This window comes from Piliocolobus tephrosceles, chromosome 10, assembly GCF_002776525.5.
Source record: "Piliocolobus tephrosceles isolate RC106 chromosome 10, ASM277652v3, whole genome shotgun sequence".
In the NCBI taxonomy this organism is placed as follows: Eukaryota; Metazoa; Chordata; class Mammalia; order Primates; family Cercopithecidae; genus Piliocolobus; species Piliocolobus tephrosceles.
The window spans coordinates 20,999,085-21,021,228 of record NC_045443.1 but is presented as its reverse complement, the minus strand read 5'-3'; the positions used below and the strand labels follow the sequence as shown (position 1 = coordinate 21,021,228).

At 35.6% G+C, this 22,144-nt stretch overlaps 1 protein-coding gene across 1 annotated transcript in view; it reads right to left on the bottom strand.

Moving 5' to 3' along the window:
* SLCO1B3 (solute carrier organic anion transporter family member 1B3) overlaps positions 1 to 22,144 on the bottom strand; it is a 104,992-nt gene that overhangs the window by 28,527 nt on the left and 54,321 nt on the right. The window contains exons 7-12 of the mRNA XM_023226173.1: positions 21,091 to 21,237; positions 20,796 to 20,894; positions 9,076 to 9,318; positions 5,084 to 5,248; positions 3,398 to 3,593; positions 2,015 to 2,180 (exon numbers count right to left, since the gene is read on the bottom strand). Coding sequence (XP_023081941.1) covers positions 2,015 to 2,180; positions 3,398 to 3,593; positions 5,084 to 5,248; positions 9,076 to 9,318; positions 20,796 to 20,894; positions 21,091 to 21,237 — 1,016 coding nt within the window. The remainder of the gene's footprint in view (positions 1 to 2,014; positions 2,181 to 3,397; positions 3,594 to 5,083; positions 5,249 to 9,075; positions 9,319 to 20,795; positions 20,895 to 21,090; positions 21,238 to 22,144) is intronic.

Here is a 22,144-nt window from a genome sequence, read left to right as displayed (position 1 = left end):
CTACTTAAGAAGGCAAAAGCAACATTCAAGACCATAATGACAGGTAATAAAATATATTATATTATTACTAGAAAGATTTAACACAAAAGAATGTCCTGGCTAATGGTTAGAGTATAGAAGAGGAATATTAGGAACAAGTGATTTTAGAGATTTCATCAGGTAGGCAGTGTATGTTGTTAGGTGGCTTTAATAAATTCTGCTCTGATTCTACACTAGAGATTAAAGTTCATCTTGAAACTACTACTGCTAAAGACTATTTACTGAAGGAGAACTTGTAAAAGAATTGACCGGGTGCGGTCACTCACACCTGTAATCCCAGCACTTTGGGAGGCCGAGGCAGGCGGATCATGAGGTCAGGAGTTACAGACCAGTCTGGTCAACATGGTGAAACCCCGTCTCTACTAAAGATACAAAAAAATTAGCCAGGTGTGGTGGTGCACACCTGTAATCCCAGCTACTTGGGAGGCTGAGGCAGGAGAATCACTTGAACCCAGGAGGTGGAGGTTGCAGCGAGCCAAGACCGTGCCATTGCACTCCAGCCTGGATGACAGGGCAAGACTCCATCTCAAAAAAAAAAAAAAGAAAAAAAAAAAAAAGAAAAAGAAAGGAAGAATTTAAATCCATACTTGTATGGTTCAAGAAAGATTCCTTTTTTCCTTTTTTTTTTTTTTTTTTTTTAATAGGAATAATATGGAGGAATCTTTTATGGAGCAAGCACATTGGCCAATGAAACCAAACTTTGATACAGAGAGCATTATTTTAGCAATTTGACTGAGGATTTAGTAAAGGAACTTTGCAGTAGCCCCCCCATGGTATAGCCATTGCCAGTATTAAGATGATGTCTCCATGTAGACAGAGCTCTCTTTAGGATACTATACTAACATCATGTATCTTTCAGATCTTCACTACTGGACAACATGGGACCAGGGATTAAATGGGGCACCCTTACTGAAAGGTACTAGAGCTGATGAATATGAGATGTGAGCTTTTAAGTATAGTCTTTGGGCCACATACGTGCAAGTATATTAAAGTTGTAGCCTATCTTCAAGGAAACTAGGATGCTCTATTCTTCAAATTTCTCCATGCCGTTTAATAATACATTGGTAGGACATTGGGCAAGGGAAAGATAGAAAATGTTTAGAATTGAAGCACAGAAGAAGTAGGGAGTCATAATCACAGCTGACTATATTGCTAATGTTGGTAATAGGGAAAGGGCCTGAAAAACAGTTATGCAACTTTGTGAGATGTTGAATTGATTGTAGGTATGGGGAAGAGCATACCTAATTTCCAATCATTGGGACTTACCCAGGATATTGGGAAAAATCCATGTGTCACATGGGGAAAAAAAAAAAAAAAAAAAACAACCTTTGAGTTAAGAAAGAAATGGAATTTCCAACTGATATGTTGGCAATCAGTGAGCAGGATACTAAATTATACTGAGTTAAAGAAGTGTCAGCTTTGGGAACATCAAAATAGGAAATCAAGAATAGGGAATTCGAGTAAACATGAAGCCTTGACTAATTTCTTAGAAAGTCCAAGGCCACAGTGAGTCCCTAGCTAAACTTATCAGGATGTATATATTAAAATGCAAACAGATCGTTGTCCTCATAAAGCAGGTAGTGCTGACAACTGGCTAATTCTGAACTTTCCCCTAACTTCTGAAGGGTAAAGTAATTCCAAATTAATAAAAGTCACGTGCTTTAGTCAAATGAGAGACTTCTTAGATACCCTAAATGCATTCAAATTCTAACAGGTCATATTCTTAAAATCTCAAGAAAAAAAGTGGGTAATCTCTAATTAGAAATCAAGCAACAGAGAAGTCTGATTGTGTCCTAAGCAGAGTTTTATATGAAGCTTTGTTTATACTTCACAGCTTTCATGAGGACAGATAATACTGGAATATTTTTCTTTAATATTTTTATTGGAGACCTTAGTTATAGGAAGATTTGATAAGTAATTATTAAATCTGTGATTTTGATTAAGGAGAGGAGAAAAAGCAAAAACTAATACTCACCGTAGACTTTTTAATACCACTTAAGGATTTGCATCCTGCTAGACAAGGTGACAGGTAAGTTATTCCATTGTTCCCACAGATTGGTTCCCATTGACTTTCATCACAATTGCACTCTGAGTTGCAATAAGAAAGTGGTACATCTATATGAGATGCCACTGAATTATTTCTGAAAATATATGATAGAAATATATCAAAAAAAGAGAAAGAGGAAGTAGAGAAGGAGGAGAAGAGATAGACAAGGGGATAAGGAGAGGGGAAATAGAGGAGGAGGAAGAGAAGAGGAAAAGAAGAGAAATAAGAGAAGGAGTTTTCCTTTAATTAGAGAAATCTGATTTGCTGACATCTAATGGCAATTTTTGTAATGCTTATTGACTTTTAACTCTCCTTCTTTACCAAGACATGACTTATAACCTAGAAAAAGTAAAACTTAAAAAAGAAATAAAAGAGGTTAGCTAAGACTTAGACAACAGGTCTTTATCATTCTATCAAAGAAACTTTACATTAGATAAGTAACTTCATTTTTCTGAGATTCACTTTCTCTTCAGGGAGGTAATGGCATTAGATTGACATTCCTCTCAGCTCACTTTAAAATTCTCTGAATCTATGCATGTTAGTTAACATTGTGGAATTTTGCAATCTGTATTTTAACTACATAAAAAAAGAATTCGATGTGGTTAAAGCTGAACCTCTGAGGAATAAAAAATAAAAAATAATAGAATCAGTTCAAAAAGGATAAAAAATCTCTGTATATTTTTTGAATAAAACTATAATATGGTTTATACTGATTTACTTTATAATATAGTTATAAATTACAAGATATAATTTTATATTTTGACTAAAATTATAAAATATGTTATTTGTATAATGTTTAAGCTTAAAGATTTCAAGTTATTTGTTTTGTAAAGATATGATAATTATTGAGGATTTATGAAACATCTTCAAATGAGTATATAATTTAAATTAAGAAAAATAAGTAGATTGTTAATTTAGAAAATACATTATGAATAATTTTATTTAATGACATCTGATACCTCTAATATCTCAAATTTGTGTCTTAATCTTAACATTGCTAGCCATATAAAGTGTGTATTTCTCTAAATCTTACTTTTACATCTATAATACCGGGGTAAAAGTGTCCACCACTCATTTTAATTACCCACAAATTATAGGTGTTATTATTTCAACCTATGTAGCTTTTCCTTAAGGAATAAAACAAATTTTTATCGTCTTAGGAAATGGACATTTTAAGAATTTGAAAATTGAAATTTCTCTCAATTAAAATAAAGTTTAATTACAATTGTTTTCTACCCTATTTTACTTGCACATAATCTTTTAATTCAATGGTTAACATATCACACAATTTATATAGCAATATATACAAACCCATCATAGGTCAAGGTTAGGCCGGCAACTGATTTGCTTTCACAGATTAGAGGGAAATAAATAAGTTGAAACAAGAAGGATATTATCGAAGTAAGAAGTGAAAGTTTGGCAATTCCAACTAAAGACAATTTGAATTTTTTAATGATATATCCTCCTAAAAACATTCCAGTTGCAATCGTAGGAATGGTTATGACTCCTAGAAATAAAAGAAGAGAAAAAAGCTATAATTATATGAATCTGGTTTTTCTGATATGTCTTTATTTATAGAATACAGTGTATATCAACCAAATTCACCCTTTCTTACTTCTTTAAGAGAAGGGTGGCGAACCCGGAAGGCGGAGTTTGCAGTGAGCTGCGATTCCGCCACTGCACTCCAGCCCGGGCAACAGAGCGAGACTCCATCTCCAAAAAAATAAAAAAGAGAAGGGTGGCACACTAGGGTGGAGGTAAGGGACAAGTATACCATATGAGAGACAAAAATAATTTATTTTGGCCAATTATGAGGGCTTGGCTTCCTCACGAGCAAAAGGCAGTGGCTAAGAATATTTATGTGTCTAAAACGGTTATATTTCTATGAGGAGCTTTCTTTTTCTTTCTTTCTTTTTTTTTTTTTTTTTTTTGGCAATCAACAACAACAAAATCTTTCTTCCTCTGAGATTTCTATCCTACCACCTAAAATCCTTTACATCTCTCAAAACAGAGTTTCAATCCTCAATAACTCCAATTTTGCCCAAGGCTTTTGAATTAAATTCTTGAACTAATCTCTTTATTATTCAAAAAACACATATATACCCTGATAGATAAAAATGTCTACATATAGGATTAAAAATGATTGATCCCTCTTACAACTTTTCCATTTCACGATCCTGTAAGTGTTATTACAGGTGAAGATTCCTCTAACAAAAAATTCAAGCCAGGTTATTGCGAGTCAAAACTTAATCTTTCAGTTTAAACCTGTCAGTTCAACAGGGAGATCATCCAGAAGCCTGTTCCAATGCTTCAGTATATAGATTTTCTAATTATTGCTTTCCTATGTACATATGACCTAGATACCTACCATTTGATACATTGTTTGACTCATCAAATATTTATCAAATTTCTACAAGATTTCTACAATACTGGAGTTGTGGGAAAAGTGATATAAGATAAACTTTCCTTAAGGAGAAGGTCTCAATATGACTTTGAAAATAGGTATTGTAGCAAAAAAAAAAAAAAAAAAAACCCTCTCTAAAATATGATATTTGTTTTGAATCATGCACATTTTGTAATGTATTTAAATTGATTCTCCTTCTGAAAACATTAATATTATGTGTTTTGTAAGTAGCTGAGGCCTTATTTCAGTCCATTAATTATAGGATTATAATGGTTATATTATAAAAGGGTTTGTCTTAGGATCTCAGTAGTATAAGATCCAATTATGCAGATACCACATCTAAATGTTTTATTCACAAGCAATTTTTTTCTTTAGAATTTCACCTATAGAATTAAATTCACCCAACATGAGGTGCAACCTCAAATGCAGAACAACGACGATATCACAAGATGGAGAAATTTTGTAAAGTTTGAGAGATAATAAGATTATATTTAGTAAAATATAAAATCACCTTCATAATAAAATGTGACTTGGAACACGAGTACTCAGTAGTGTTTCATTTATCAAGCAAACAGGTAAAAAATATGTCTTACCCAACAAAAAGTTAGCCTGAGATGCAGACTGACCATACTGTTGCTCCATATATTTAAAGACGTAAGTAAAAGAACCAATAAAGCTGCTTATTTGTAACAATGTCAAGAGCACGAATATAACATACAGGGGATTGGTAAGGAGGCTTTTCAAAGACTGGAAAAAACCTATAGAGTTATAAAAATAAGATATTTCAATAATAAAATATATACTAATATCTGAATTTTGTAAATATAAGTTATATAAGACTTAAAGTTACAAAAGACATAACACAGAGATAGTACCTTGCAATCCTACTGTCAAGTTTTTAATATATTCCTTCAGTATTTTCCATATGTATATTATTATTTATTTATTTCCTTCATTCTAACATCAAATAAGATGATACATAAATGGTATTTTTTAACTTGCTTTGTTCACTTAATATTTGGTTATCTTTAGCACTTTACCATACTATTAGATATAGACTAATTCACCTATTCATTTATTCAATAAATGTTTGGTTTTCAATTGAGTACCAGGCAATATGCTTAGTGTCCAAGAAACAAAAAAAAAGTGAATCAGAAATGTGATGTTCGCCAGGTGCAGTGGCTCATGCCTGTAACCCCAGCACTTTGGGAGGCTGAGGCGTGCAGATCACTTGAGCCCAGGGGTTACAGACCAGACTAGGCAACATGATGAAATCCCCTGTCTACAGAAAATACACAAATTAGCTGAGCATGGTGGGGCATGCATGTAGTCCCAGTTACTTGGGGGGCTGAGGTGGGAGGATCGTGTGAGACAGGGAGGTTTAGGCTGCAGTGAACCATGTTCGTACCACTACACTCCATCCTGGGAGACAGGGACAGACCCTGTCACAAAAGGAAGGAAGGGAAGGAAGGAAGGAAGGAAGGAAGGAAGGAAGGAAGGAAGGAAGGAAGGAAGGAAGGAAGGGAAGGAAGGAAGGGAAGGAAGGAAGGAAGGAAGGAAGGAAGGAAGGAAGGGAGGGAGGGAGGGAGGGAGGGATGGAGGGAAATGTGATGCCCCTTATTTATTAGCATTTAACATAATTATATTAAAACTGTAATTGTTAAATATAAATTTAAATTAAAGATAATATAATCTAAGACACAGAAATAAGAGCACTAACATTAAAAAATTTTAAAGAAAACATCAGTATGAGGGCTCAGACCTCTTTTTTCCCTGGTATATAGCTTGTGTACCATAAAGTACTGCCTCAGTAAATCTGGCAGTATTATAAATTCCTTATAGTAAGATGCAAGAAGGTGAGGCAGGGGAGAACGATGTTGGTCCCAAGTGACATTATGACAGTAATAGTACAACAACCTATGCCTACAAGTAGGTGCGGTAACAAACTTCTAACTTCTGTCCATGGCAGAAATTATGTGATCTGGGTCTGTGATTGCCAACTCAAACAGCCATAATATGAGATAAAAGTGGAAGGAACTATTTACAACAACAGGAAGTTTCAGAGTACAGCAAGAAAGTCCGAGATATGGTTACTGAGAGATGGATGATATGGGCTTTGAAAGATCTTGCTCTCCATAGACCTTTAAAGATTTTCATTAGATATGGACAGTACTTTCAAACGGTAACAAATGCTTTGTTTCCTCTGATTATAATAATAAGGAAAGACAGGGAAATGGCACAGAACAGAAGAGTTAAGAAAATGTATAGCAGGAATAAAAAATATTTAAAGTTGTTAAAACAAAGCACCAAACTTCCCTCCTTAGGTCTCTCCAGTGATTTGTGAGGCATTCTAAGACAGTCATGACCTTTGCTCAAAATAAATGGAACATGTGGATTAACCAATTGTTAAAGTTTTGAGGTAAATAGGAACTCGGATGTCATATAAACTGAACTTCCATACAATCATAACTCATTATATGTTGATCCATCAAAAAATGGATCAATAAACAACTCAAGTGACATTACGCTACCTGAGAGCAATTTGCTCAACTTTTAAAGAGTTCTCATTGTTTACATGTTGTCTTTGTAACGAACCGAAATTTTCTTTGCCTTCTAATCAATTAGTCTTAGTTCTACTCAAGAACGTATAGAATAAATCTAATTTGTTTTTCTGACTATAGGTACTTAGTATTTTAGCCATTCCTAATGGGCACCTAATTAAAATTCGCTTTACTATTCATATCACTACCCTTAAAGAAAAAAAAAAGCTCATCATATAGACAATGTTTACAGTTGCCCCTTTATTTGCACCTTATTATCTTCTTTATTCTTTTTGGGCTCACAGTCAACCCTGGTCCTTATTGGTTTAGAAAATCCATTAATTGGCCGGGCGTGGTGGCTCACGCCTGTAATCCCAGCACTTTGGGAGGCCAAGGTAGGTGGATTGCCTTGGCTCAGGAGTTCCAGACCAGCCTGGGCAACATGGTGAAACCCTGACTTTACTAAAATACAAAAAATTAGCTGGACGTGGCGGCGTGTGCCTGTAGTCTCAGCTACTCTGTAGGCTGAGGCAGGAGAATTGCTTGAACCTAGGGGCCAGAGGTTGCAGTGAGCCCAAGATCATGCCACTGCACTCCAGCCTGGGTGACAGAGTGAGACTCTGTCTAAGGAAAAAAAAAAAAAAAAAATCATTAATTGTTATGGATTGGATTAGATAAAGTAGAAACATAGCATAGACAAAATAGACAAAACAAAAAGTCCTTGATATGCTATTTTTAATAGGCATGTTAAACTATAAAAACTCATTAATGATGTGCTGGTAAACATTTAACAACAGATTCATTGGGAAACAAACCCGATTTGTAATATTTTTCAATTTCCATGGTAACACATGATGGTAAATTCTCCTACCATGGACAATTTAAAGCTACCTACGCAGCTGAAATTGAGGAATCCACTCTAATGAGTGAATGAATATACAAGGCTCCAGCATCCCATTGCTCTTGGGTTAGTGTGGTGGAGAGGAGAAAATAACAACAACAAAGGTAAGTGAAAGAACTGATGAGAGAAAGAATATGGGTTACTTTGGAAAGGTTGTAAGTTTACTTCAGTGAAAACCTGAAAAAGTGCCAAGGGTTTAGGTGTTGGTTGCACTGCTTCAGGTTTTACTACTTCAACATTTCTCCCTAAAGCTGCTAACTAAAACCAAAAACTGCTGTCAATATCTCACCATTTCAAATATCTTGCTCTGACAGCTGCCAGATCATTCTCTTGATTACTGCTTCTCAATGGTTCTCCATTAGCCCATATGGCTTATATTCAAAAGAGTTACGACTATCAAGTGGTAAACAGTCCTAATTCACATTATTGACTCCAAATATCTTAATTACTGATATTGCTTTTCACTTCATTTTTGAATACTTAAGTAAGATTATATATATGTGTATATATACATTTTTAATTCATATATACATTAATTTAATTTAATGAGATATATATAATTTTAATTACCAAAAAAATATCTTACTCTAATTACCTAGACAGACTCCTCTCCTGACTTCCTTCTCCTTATTTCATCTCTACACCTGAGAATAGTTAAATATAACCTACCATAGTACTTAAGATAATTTATTACAATAATCTATATACTTCTCATTATCATCCACTAAGTTCTCAAAAGATAAAGGAAATATTCTATTAACAGGGAATAGTATGATGGCTGGTATCATTTGTTAAATAAATAAATGAATGAAATATTAAAATCCTTTTAACCCTCACAGTTTATACTATATTATATTAAAATGAATATGTACTCTTTGGCTTATAAGAAACAGATGTTAATAGCTTCGATTGGTTTCTGTCTTCTAAACAGCAGAAACCTAATCCTCTTCCCCCTTTTATGTGCTCAAGACATATTTGTTAATTTTAATAGGAGTTTTAGAAAAGATAATTCAGCTAAATTTAATGGAGAAGAAAGCTAACTGTAGATGATTTGAGTATGCTTTATTTATTTATATTTTTTTACTCACTCTCCCTTTCATTGAGATTAACGATTCTAAGTTGACAATTAATGTTAAATACTTACCAGTCACATTTTTTGTAACTTTTTTTCCTCGGTTGGTCAAATTAGCTGTTTGATTTCTTTCATCATTTGTTTTCAGCACATGCGAAGATAGTGAGACTTTTCTTTCTTTTTGTGGTTTATTTGGATTTTGGGGCAAGAAAAAAAATGGTATGGAAGAAGTAATGGAAAATAGTCCAGACACAAGGAAACCAAGCCACCAAGCTCCAACCCAACGAGAGTCCTTAGGAGTTATTCTGATAGTGCCTAGGAGAAACAGTTAGAAGAAGCCAGTCAAAAATCGTTTTGAACTACAGTAGGTTGTGGGAAATAATGATAATGATTGCAGTCCTCCATAGATGAAGAAAGTAAACTATATGTTTACTTTCAATTCTAAAACACTGTTTTCTTCTTTTCATATTTTGTTATCTCTGAAACTAGGTTGATGACATCTTGCAATTGCTATTTTTCAGGAATCAGTCATGACACCGTTCACATTGCCTGAGCTTGTGTGCACTTCGTGGCCTTTCAGATTTCATGACTGGACAGCTGTCATCATAGGACATTTAACTCCTCAGACCATTTAACAACTACTCATGGAAGAAATATGAATCCTCACTGTTGTCTGAAAACGTTGGAATCATCTGATGAGGTCAAGAAAGCATTAGCAATAAAATTTAAGCAGCTGGCAAAAAATACTTAGAGAAAATAACCACCACCACCACACCACCATCCACACCACCCTAACCACCCAGGAACCTGCATTTGCAACTCTCCAGACAGCACAGAGGATGAGAAACGATGCAAAATGAAAATCTGAGTTTAAGAGTAACCCAGAAATATTGGACTCTAAATGTTAGAGATCATTCAACCATTTTATTTCAACCATATTTCCCTTAAAGTATGTATAAGAGTAATGTGCAAATGCTATATCTCAAGTGTAAATGAGTTATTTTAGTAGGTAGAAAATATACAGTTTAAGTAATAGGAAGGCATCCATGAAATATCAGCAATATACCAGAATAGGAAGCACTAGATACCTTTTTCTCCATGAACATACTGATTCAACAGTAATATTCAGATCAATTTCATTTGTGAGTAATATTCAGATCCATTTCATAGTGAGAAACTAATTGAGAGACTCCTACACATCAGGAAAGTACAAAACCCGATACACAAAAACCAGTAAAATAATCGGAGACACCCTCTTGCCATTCTCCTCCTCAGTATTGTACCACACAATTGGGAAAAACCAGCAGTTTAAATTGGCATGTGGACACTTGACACAGCTCTTCCCTCTGGCTTAACACAGAGTGAATGTGTGAGAGAAAAAGAAAAAAACAAAAAAACATGTGGCAATTCCTCAAGGATCTAGAACCAGAAATACCATTTGATCTAGCAATCCCTTTACTGGGTATATACCCAAAGGAATATAAATCATTCTATTATAAAGATACATGCACATGTATGTTTATTGCAGCACTATTCACAAGAGCAAAAGTCATGGAACCAACCCAAATACCCATCAATGATAGATTGGGTAAAGAAAATGTGGTATATATACACCATGGAATACTATGCAGCCATAAAAAGGAAGGAGATCATGTCCTTTGCAGGGACATGTATGACAGTGAAAGCCATTATCCTCAGCAAACTAACATGGTACAGAAAACCAAACACTGCATGTTCTCACTTATAAGTGGGAGCTGAACACTGAGAACACATAAACACAGAAAGAGCTACAACACACACTGGGGCCTGTCATGGGGACAGAAGGAGGGAGAACATCAGGACAAATAGCTAATGCATGTGGGGCTTAATACCTAGGTGATGGGTTAATAGATGCAGCAAACCACCATGCACATGTTTGTCTATGTAACAAACCTGTACATTCTGCACATATATCCCAGAACTTAAAGTAAAATAAAATTTAAAAAAAATGCTCCCAGCTTATCCTTGGGGAGAGAAAGGGTTGGACTGCACATTCAACATTTCAATCTTTCCAAGTGCTACCTAATGGATTGGCTTCTATCTAATCTGCCTCAAAGTACTGACAGGATCCAGCATATGCCAGTCACCTGGGTACTACAGAGAATAAAGACGAGCCAGTATGTGGACATTTATCACAGATCCTGCCCCCTTGCTTAGTGCGGAGTGAGCAGTCAAAAACAAACAAAAACAAAAACAAAATCCCAGCTTTTAGCTCCTCCACGGGGAAGCAAAGATTTGGACCACACATATAACGTTTCATCTTTTCTGAATTCTATTTAAGGAAAAGTATTTTGTCTTTCTTGTCTTTGGGTTAGGCATACACTTGGCCCCTGTGTATACAAAGAACACAAAAATGATGATTTAAACTAGCACATGGGCACTTGTCACAGCTCCTCCTGCCCCTAGATTTAAGCAGAGTGATGAGGTAAGAAACCTCAGCTTCCAAATTCTCCGTGGGGAGGGAAAGAGCTGGACAGCATGCCAAATATCCAAACTTTCGTTAAGAGTTGACTAAGGACTGCCTTCTGTCTCAAATGTGTAAAGGTGCTGATAAGACCCTGCATATGCTACAAGCCTGAGGGGTCCTAAGACAAAGATAGCAGTTTGGATGACCATGAAAGTTTGAGAGGCCCAAGAAGATATGGCTGGGCTGATTGATGAAGGTTTTCTCCTATAATAAGGTCCATCCATGAACAGTTGGAGAGGTAATTCTTTTTTTCTAATGCATAGATTGCAAAATAATTTTTTCTAATACCAGCTCAGCCCCAGTAAAATAGGGCACCAGACAGAGTTTTGAGGCCCTAACTCATGGACAACATTTGTAGGCACATCCTGGTCCAAAAAGGAATCCACTGCATTGAAGGGAAGCACCCACTCCTGGCAGCATTTATCATCAGTTGACTAAAGAGCCCTCAGACCCTGAATAACCAGCAGCAGTATCAAATTAATACACTGCGGGCCTTGGGCTCTGAGATTTGCTGACTTCAGGTGTGACCAAGCACATTCCCAGCTGTGGTGGCTATGGTGAAAGACTCCTTCTGTTTAAGAGAAGTGGTGGAAAAATAAAGGGGATTTTGTCTTGCACCTTAGGTACCAGCTCAGCTACAGTAGAGTAGAGCAACAAGAAGGCTTTTGGGGTCCCTGAGTCCAGGACTAAGCTCTTAGACACCTTTTCTAGACCTGCCCCGGGCCACAGGCAAGTGTAGAAATGCTGTCCAATAGCCTAGTCCTGAATTAAGAGACACATTGCCCTGAAGGATGAGTCTCTGAAATCTGGCAGCATTCATAATAACCTGACTGAAGAGCCCTAGAGCTTTAATTGAACACGGGTGGTGGCCTGGGAGAATCTTCCTTGGGCCTGTGGTGGTGGTGGACACAGGGAGAGGCTCCTCTGCCTGTGGCAAGGGGAGAGACGAGCAAAAAGAACTTTGTGCTGTGTTTTGGGTGCCAGTGTAACCACAGTAGAATAGAACATCTATTATAGGTAAATTGCTAAGGTTTTTTGCTCCAAACCTTGGCTCTCAGACAGCATCTGTAGGACAGCCTGAGGCCTAGGGGAACTCACTGCATTGAAGGGAAGGACACAAACCTGGCTGGCTTGGCCAACTACTGATTGTAGAGCCCTTGAACTTGAGTTAACATAGATGGTAGCCCGATAGTAGTTACAGAGGGCTTTGGCCAAGACCCAGTGCTATGCTGGCTTCTGATAGTGGTTACAGCAGGCCTTGGGCTCAGTGCTGTGCTGGCTTCAGGTCTTACCCAGTACAGTCCAGTCTCAGTGGTGGGGGGCCACAAGGATGCTTGTATCAGTGAAACCCCAATTCCAGGCAGCTCAGCACAGAAAGAGCAAGACTACATTTACTTTGGAGAAAGTAGGGGAAGAGAACAAGAGTCTCTGCCTAATAATCCAGTGAATTCTTCCATATACTTTCCAAGGTCACCAAGGCAGTACCTCTCCAAGACGGTAAAAACCACAGTATTATTGAGGTTGTGGCCAAAGTCCCTTCATATACCTAAAAAGCCTAGTAAAGAAGGATGGGTAAAAACAAACCCAGACTACAAAGACTACAATAAATACCTAAGTCATCAATGCCCAGACACTGATGAATAACATAAGCACTAAGATCAGCCAGGAAAACATGACCTCACCAGACAAATTAAATAAGGCACCAGGGAACAATCCTGGTGAAAGAGACATGTGTAATCGTTCAAACAGAGAATTCAACATAGCTATTCTGAAGAAACTCAAAGAAATTCAAGATAACACAGAGAAGGAATTCAGAAACTGTCAGATAATTTAACAAAGAGACTGAAATAATTAATGCCAATACTATTCAAACGATTCCAAAAAATGGAGGAGGAGGGAATACTTCCAAACTCGTTCTGTGAGGCCAATATTACCCCGATACCAAAATCAGACAAACACACATCAAAAAAAGAAAACTACAAGCCAATTTCTCTGATGAATATTGATGCAAATATCCTCAATGAAACAGTAACAAACCAAATTCAACAATACATTAGAATGATCATTCATCATGACCAAGTGGGATTTATCCTGGGATCCAAGGTTAGTTCAACATATGCAAATCAATAAATCTGATACGTTATATAAACAGAATGAAAGGTAAAAATCCTATGATCGTTTCAATTGATGCTAAAAAAGCACTGGATAAAATTCAACATCCCTTCATAATAAAATTGCTCAAAAATCTGGGTATAGAAGGAACATACCTACCCAAATATATCTACAGATTCAAATTCATGTGAAACTAACAAATGACCTCAAATAGCCAAAGCAACCTTGAGAAAGAATGAAGACGATGGCTCACACTTCCCAACTACAAATATATGTCAAAGCTAAAGTAATTAATACATTACAGTACTGGCATAAAGATAGATATATAGACCAATAGAATGAAATACAGAGCTCAGAGAAATCTGTGTGTATACAGTCATTTGATCTTTGACAAGTGATCACAATAGTGAAATAATTGTTTCTCTGACAAATGGTGTTGAGAAAAGTGGATATTCACATACAAGAGAATGATGTCATACCGTTATATATACTGAAAAAATAAACTCAGACTGTGTTGAAGACTAAAATTTAAAACTAGAAACTATAAAATTCTTAGAATAGAACTTAGAGAAAGAGTTTCATTACATTTGTCTTGACAGTAATTCATGGATGTACCACCAAAGGCACAGGCAATAAAAGCAAAATTAGACAAATGGAACTGGTCAAACTAAAAAGCTTCTGCCCGGCAAAATGAATAATCAACAGAGTGAAAAGGCAACATACACAGTAAGAGAAAATATTCATAAAGCATATATGTGATAAGGTGTTAATTTCTAAAATGTACAAAAAATTCCTGCAACTCCATAGCACAAGAATATAATTACCTGATTTAAGAATAAGTGAAAGACCTGAATAGAAATTTCTCCAAAGAAGATATAGAAGTGAACAACAGGTACATGAAAAGACATCCAGCATCACTTATTATCATGGTAATGCAAATCAAAAGCACAATTACATATCACCATACACCCATTAGGATGGCTATCAAAAATAAAGAAGGAGAAAAGTGTTGGCATAGATGTGGAGATATTTGAACACTTATATACTGTTGATAGAATGCAAAATCCTGTGCCCAGTATAAAAAAATAGTATGAAGTTTCCTTAAAAAATTAAATATAGAACTACCATACGATGGAGCAATCTCACTTCTGGGTGTATATCCAAAATAATTGAAATCAGGATCTCACAGAGATATTTGCACTTGCATGTTCATTGCAGCACTCTTCACAACAGTCTAAATGTGAAAACAACCCAATATTTACAGAGAGATGAATAAAGAAAATAGAAAATGTGATCTATGAATATAATGGAATACTATTCACCCTGAAACAGAAAGGACATCATGCAATATGTGATAACATGGATGAACTTTGCCAACATTGTGCTAAGTGAAATAGGCCAGTCACAGAAGAACAAATACTGAGTGATTACATTTATGTGAGGCATACAAAAGAGTCAAACTCATGACAGCAGAAAGTAGAATGGTGATTTCCAGTGGTTGTGGGAAAGGGGAAAGAGGGAATTCCCAGTTAATGGGTATAAAAAGTTTCATTTATACAAGATGAGAAAGCTTTAGAGATCTGCTGAACAACATTGTGCCTGTAGTTAATAATCCTGAATTGTACAGTCGACCTTTGAGTAACGTGGGAGTTAAGGTGGCTTACCCTCCACACAGGTGACAACCCATGTATAACTTTTAGTTTCCCCGAAACTTAACTTGAATTTGTAGATATATTTGGGTAGGTATGTTCCTTCTATCCCCAGATTTTTTAGGGCTTTGATTAAGAAGGGATGTTGAATGTTATCAAGTGCTCTTTTAGCACTAATAGTCTACTGTTGGCCAGAATTCTTACCAATCGCATAAACAGTCAACATATATTTTGCATGTTGTATGTATTATAAACTGTATTATTTGTATAAATTAAGCGGGAGAAAATGACATTTAGAAAATCACAAGGAAATGTGTTTACTATTCATTAAGTGGAAGCGGATCATCATAAAGCTTTTCATCCTCATCTCTTCACATTGAGTAGGTGGAGGAGGAGGAAGGGGAGGTATTGTTCTTGCTTTCTCTAGGGTAGTAGAGGCGGAGGCAGTGGAGGAGGTAAAAAGGAAGACAGGAAAGGCAGGTATACACAGTGTGACTTTACAGAAATGCATCATAATTTCTATTTGACTTCGTTGCTTTATCATTTCTCTAAAAATGTTGCTATATGGTACCAATCCTTCTTCCACTGTTTGCTTTTGTTTCAGTGCCCACATTACAGAAGCTTCCATGTTGTAAAATATGTCAAAACAGTCTTGAATAATCAGAACACTTCTGCCAGATTGTCTAATGTCAATTTGTTTCTGTCACTGCTTCTTCTATGTCTTCTTCCTCATCAGCTGACATTGGTTCAGAAGCACTTCTTTCCATCAAGTTGTCTTCTGTTAATGCCTCTGATGTGCCTGTTACCTCTTGAATGTCTCTAAGATCCATGTCTTGAAATTCTTCACTTCACACCTTTTTTTTTTGCTATATCCACAATCTCTTCATAATTTTCTTGAATGATTATGAATTCCATGAAGCTATGCACAACAATTGGACGGTTTTCTCCAGTAGAAATTTGTTTCCTGTTTGACAGCTTTTGTGGCTTTTTACATAGCAATGATGGCAACTTCAGTGGTGTAATTCTTTCAGACTTTTATAATGCTCTCTCCGTTGGGGTTCTCTTCCACAGGATTTACAATCCTTTCTATAGGGTAACATGTGTAATGAGCCTTAAATGTCCTTAGGACCCCACATCTAGGGGGTGAATTAGAGACACTGCATTTGAGGTAAAGCAGACCACTTCAGCACCTTCAGTATTCAACCCATGAGGCTCTGGATGACCAAGAGCATTGCCAATTATCAAAAGGACTTTAAAAGGTAAACCCTTCCTGCCAAGGTACTTCCTGTCTTCAGGAACAAAGCATGGAAGGAAACTGTCATAACTTTTCAGAAAAACAAAGTTACTATTGTTCAGGACTTCTTGTCATACAACCAAAAGACTAACAACTGTTTTTCATCTTTCCCCTTCAAGGCTTAGGGATTAGCAGTTGTATAGGTAAGAACAGTACTGATCATAAACCCCACTGCATTTGCACAGAACAGCAGAGTTAGCCTATCCCTTCCTGCCTTAAATCCTGGTGCTCACTTATCTTCCTTATTAATAAGTGTACTCCGTGGCATGTTTTTTTCCAGAATAGGGCACTTTCGTCTGATTAAAAACCTGCCCAGGTAGATGTCCTTTCTCCTCAATGACTTTCTTTATGCCATTCAGAACTTTTCCGTTACCTCCTAAGTGGTAGAAGCTGCTTCTCCTGTTATATTGACACTTTTTTGAGGCAAACCTCTTTCGAAAATTTTCAAATTATCCATTAGTGGCATGAAATTCTCCAGCTTTAAATCATTCACTTTCCTTTTGCTTTAAGTTGTCATATAATGACTTCACTTTTTCTTGAACCATGTTTCGAGCCTACAGGTATGCCTTTCTGATAGCAATCTTGCATCTACATAAAAGTTGAATTTTCAATATGATATAAAAAGCTATTTCACTAAAAGGACGGGTTTTTGTGCCCAATGCTGTAGCTGCAGTGAGGCTTCATGTCATTCCATTTTTCTGTGAGTGTGGGTTTTAGTTTTTCTTTTACAATGGTCCTTGTACTGGATACATTTATATTGAAACAGTGGCCAGCTGCAGAACTCATTCTACAGTACATATTAAGCAATTCAACTTTTTCTTATAATGTCATGACTTTTCTTTGCTCTGAGAGCACTTCCAGCATCACTAGTGACACTTCATATGGCTCACACAGTGTTACTTAAGGTTGATGTTACAGCATTAAACAGGATGAAAAACACACAGAAAACCCAAGGGTTCACTTTTTACCGTGATTCATCACTTACTGGAGAGTGATGAAAACTACTCACATGGAGATGATGAATGACATGTGGCATTTTAAATAAATACTATCAACACTAGCTTACTGCAATAGCAATAGGAGATGGTTAGAGAATTTTTACAGCAGTGAAGTAAGCACTACAGTTAATTTTATGCAGTTATGATTTAATACTGCGACTGGGAATGGCATCATCTAAGGTCTATAAGAGTTTCTCTGTGGAAAGTTTAACAAATTTTAAATTTTAATAATAGATCTGTGTATATTTTATTATAGTAAATTATAAAATTATATTTACATATATTTTATGTATTCACACTATAACTAACTTTCTCTTAACTTTTTCTATATTTCTAAGCTGCGTAGTTTATCTGCAAGGTTTTTCATGTCGTCACAAATCTCAAAAAATGTTTCCAACACATTTATCAAAAAAACTATGTATAAGTGACATGCATAGTTCAAACCTGCACTGTTCAAGGTTCCACTGTACTTTTAGGAGGTAGGGTTCATTTTAATTGTTCTTATCTCAATAAAATAAAAATAATAAAAATTAAGAAAGCATACACACACGAAAACACACACACCGTGGAAGTTTGTAGCACACTTAACTGATGCTGTTACTCTGATCTATAGGAAAAATCATTGACATGAAAAAATATTGACTTGGTTTAAAACTATTTAGAAATATATTACTTTCTAGTATGGACTGATCTGGTTTTAAAATTGATTTATGTGATCATATTGTTTCATAATCAACAATTCAGGCAGACTTCAGGAAATGACTAGTTAAATCAGTAACTCCATTATACATGCTAAGTGTTTATTCATCACCTGTCAGAAATGTAATTTTGATGACTTTTTTTGGTTCTTTCACTGGTCTATATATAAAAACTAAAGGTCATAACTGAGCTAGATATGTTCTGCCAGTGTTTCCCGTGGCTCACACACAATCTTAAAAATTGGAAAATTCTGCGTAAAAATGTTGGTTCCTGGATTCTCTGGAAAACCAATCAGAAAGCCTTATTAATGCTGGTCCCAAAATTCTGTATGAAAAATATAGACCAGAGCTGGGGAGTACATGAGTTTTGGGGTGTATGGGGAGAGTAGCGCACCAACAACAACTCTCCCTACTCTAACCATCACACCCTAATTTCCTGTCCTTGATACTCTTTACTCATTTATGTTATGTCTTTGGCTCCTGTAGGAATTAAAGTTTACCAAAGTATACTTTAGCATAAGTTCACTTCATGCTTCTCATGGAACAAGAGAAGATGTGATAAGGTCTGAACGGTCAGGGGTAGAAGTTGAATCACCATGAATTCTAAAATGGTGTGATTGTTTTTGGATAGAGAGGCTACAAAACTACTATCCTAAAGACCTTCAACACTTATTTTGTACTCAGTGTTAAAAAGCAATGATTAAACTAGAGCAAATGAGTAAAAATAATGTACATAATGTATAGCTACAGTAAGCCACATGTTTAACATGGAAGATATAAAACATATCATCAGGTACTTGCTTTTGTTTTATAATAGAAAACACTTTATGATTCGTTGGCCTACAATAATGGCTATTTCATCTTGGAATGAATCCTTTGGTCTCTTTGGAGTGATCTATTTAAGTCCTCAAGAAAATCATATTTGTTTATTCACAAACCCTGGTGAGTTATTATATGCTAACACAGACACAATTCTGTGATGTTCTCAAAGAGACAGTGGGTAAGTATGCAAATATTTATAGATTGTTGTGAGAAGGACTACAATAAAGCCATGCTCTTGATGATTAATAGGAGCACCGAATTTGAGACCAATGGAAACGATGAAGTAAGGGTTATATGAGAAAAGTCACATGTTGAAAGAGACTTTGAGAACTATGAAAATAAAAAACAGAGCTGAGATCTGGCCACTGCACTCCAGCCTGGGCGACAGAGCGAGACTCCGTCTCAAAAAAAAAAAAAAAAAAAAAAAAAAAAAAAAAAAAAAAAAAAAAAAATTCCAATTTTAAATAAAGGGAAGTGTGAGATTACAGGACATAGGAATTCAGTCCATCATTGAATTAAGGTACAGATATTCATCAAGAGGGAATATAGGAAACAAAGTGGGTTTGGAAATAAGACGATGAGACCAGTTTTTGACAGGTTGAGTTTTAGGCACTGATTTTAAAAAAATCTAAGAAGAAAAAAATTGAATAAGTAGTAGAAATATCCATTAAGACAAATTATAGAAAAATATCCATTACAATTAGTAAATTACATAGAAATTGATTGTTTTATTAGCGGTAAAGCAGATTATAGTGGATGAGAAGTATATGGGAGGTGAGAAGGTGGGACACTTATGTTAGATTACTTTTTCTAGGTACTTCGCTTTGAAGATAAATTGAGAAACAGTTAATCAATTGGAAAGTTTTTTGGGGATATAAAAATGTATATGTGTACATAGATGGGATAGACTTTTGAGTGTGTTTGCTGAGGAAAAGAGAGGGTGCAGATGTAGTAGAGGCAGAAAGAGGAAATCTAAACCCCAGTTGGATCTACTAATATTAGCTAAAGATAAATGTTTTTTCATAAGTATGGGTAAAAAAAGATAAATATGGATATGGTGAAGGTATATTTGCAGGAAGGAGGGCCTGAAGTCGAGGCAGATTTTACAATATTGACTCTCATTCTTCTATGAGAAGAGAAATAAAGCATGCTCTTAGAGTGAAGACAAAATTCATAAATTTTATTTATGTGTCCACTCCTTCATTCATTTGTTCTATAAGCACTCATTAAATACTGCCATAGGCCAAGCCGTCAGTGAGAACCAGGAAAAATGATCACAACCAAAATGCACTGTGGCCTCTCTTATAACACCCCCACCGTAAGTCAATGCAGCAGCCACAAGGAGGCGTTGGTAAAGCAAACATCAATATCTGAGTTCTACACATCAACATCCAAGTCACCATCAACTGAAAAATAAAATTTACTTGACTGGGCCAGTTTTGGGAAAGGGACATTTTAGGTTTGGTTATTTTGGATCAAGTAATCTAAAATAAATTTGTTAAAAATCTCTTTTTACACTTAGTTGTAAAAGCAAAGTATAAATAGGAGCTAAATTTCTTTTTTATTCTGATTGTTAATACATTTATTTCCTACTTGTAACTTTTGAAAAACAGTAAACAAAGAACTATTGAAAGACTGAATTTAATTCTTTGGAAGAATGGAGTCCTGCACTTAAAAGACACTATCATGGTACCTTGCTTTGATAGTACTTACTCAGATCTACATATCCAATATCCACATACATTTTAGCAAACAGAGATCCCAGGATAAAGCCAGTGACTGGACCAATCATTCCTATTGCATTCAAACTACCTGTAAGTGTTACAAAACAACTTAATCAGATGCCACAAATACTTGGTTTTGATTTAACATATTTTTAAAAGTAATATTACACAATGCACTCTGCAAATATTTTTCTAATAGGTAAAAGAAAAAACTAATGACATTATTATTTCAAGGGTAGATCTAGGGAATATAATCATGAAATTTAATATTTTCTGCACATTACCTACATACAAGGAAGAACGTCCTTCTTTTGCAAAATCATCAATGTATGAAATCCCTAATGGTACTATGGGGGATTCCCCTATACCACGAAGCATATTACCCATGAAGACATACATCCACATGTGTGACCCAGATTCCTTCACACAACCTATAGAGATAAGAAAGTGTTTTACTTTAAAAATTAATTTTAACATTCCTATTAGGAACTTAACCACTTTAAACCCTTCATTTTTCCATTTTTTTGGTTTGTTTCTTTCCTAATTACAAATGATTCATATTTACTTTACAAAGTTTGAAAATAAGGAAGGGCACAAAGAAAAGAAGTAAAAATTTCTATAATTACACGACACACAGAAGATCATTGCAAATGTTATTCTAGATCTTCTACAATTTTAGTGCACAAAATACGCATAATATTCATTATGTACATTACGTACCTAAAAATCCAGGTTATTTTTAAGGTGCATACACAGTTATCACTATATTGTCACAATTTCCCCATGTTAAGAGTTCTTCTATACTAAAATTTTAATTACTGCATAATAGTGTGTTTAATAATAGTTTGCTAATTTGTTTAAACAATCTCTTGTTGTTACAAAATATTTTTATTTTTATTCTCTTAAACACGGACGTCATGGCTGTGATTATGAAATGTCCCTGTGAACATTTCTGATTATTTCCTTAAGATTAATCAAGAAAGATCTGGGCGCAGTGGCTCACTCCTATAATCCCAGCACTTTGGGAGGCCGAGGCAGGCAGATTACAAGGTCAGAAGATCGAGACCATCCTGGCTAACACGGTGAAAACCTGTCTCTACTAAAAGATACAAAAAATTAGCCGGGCATGGTGGCAGGCACCTGTAGTCCCAGCTACTCGGGAGGTTGAGGCAGCAGAATGGCTTGAACCCGGGAAGTGGAGCTTGCAGTGAGCTGAGATTGTGCCACTGCACTCCAGCCTGGGCAACAGAGCAAGACTCTGTCTCAAAAAAAAAAAAAAAAAAAAAATTAATCAAGGAAGTAGGCAAGTATATTTTTGTTCTTTAATATATATTGAAA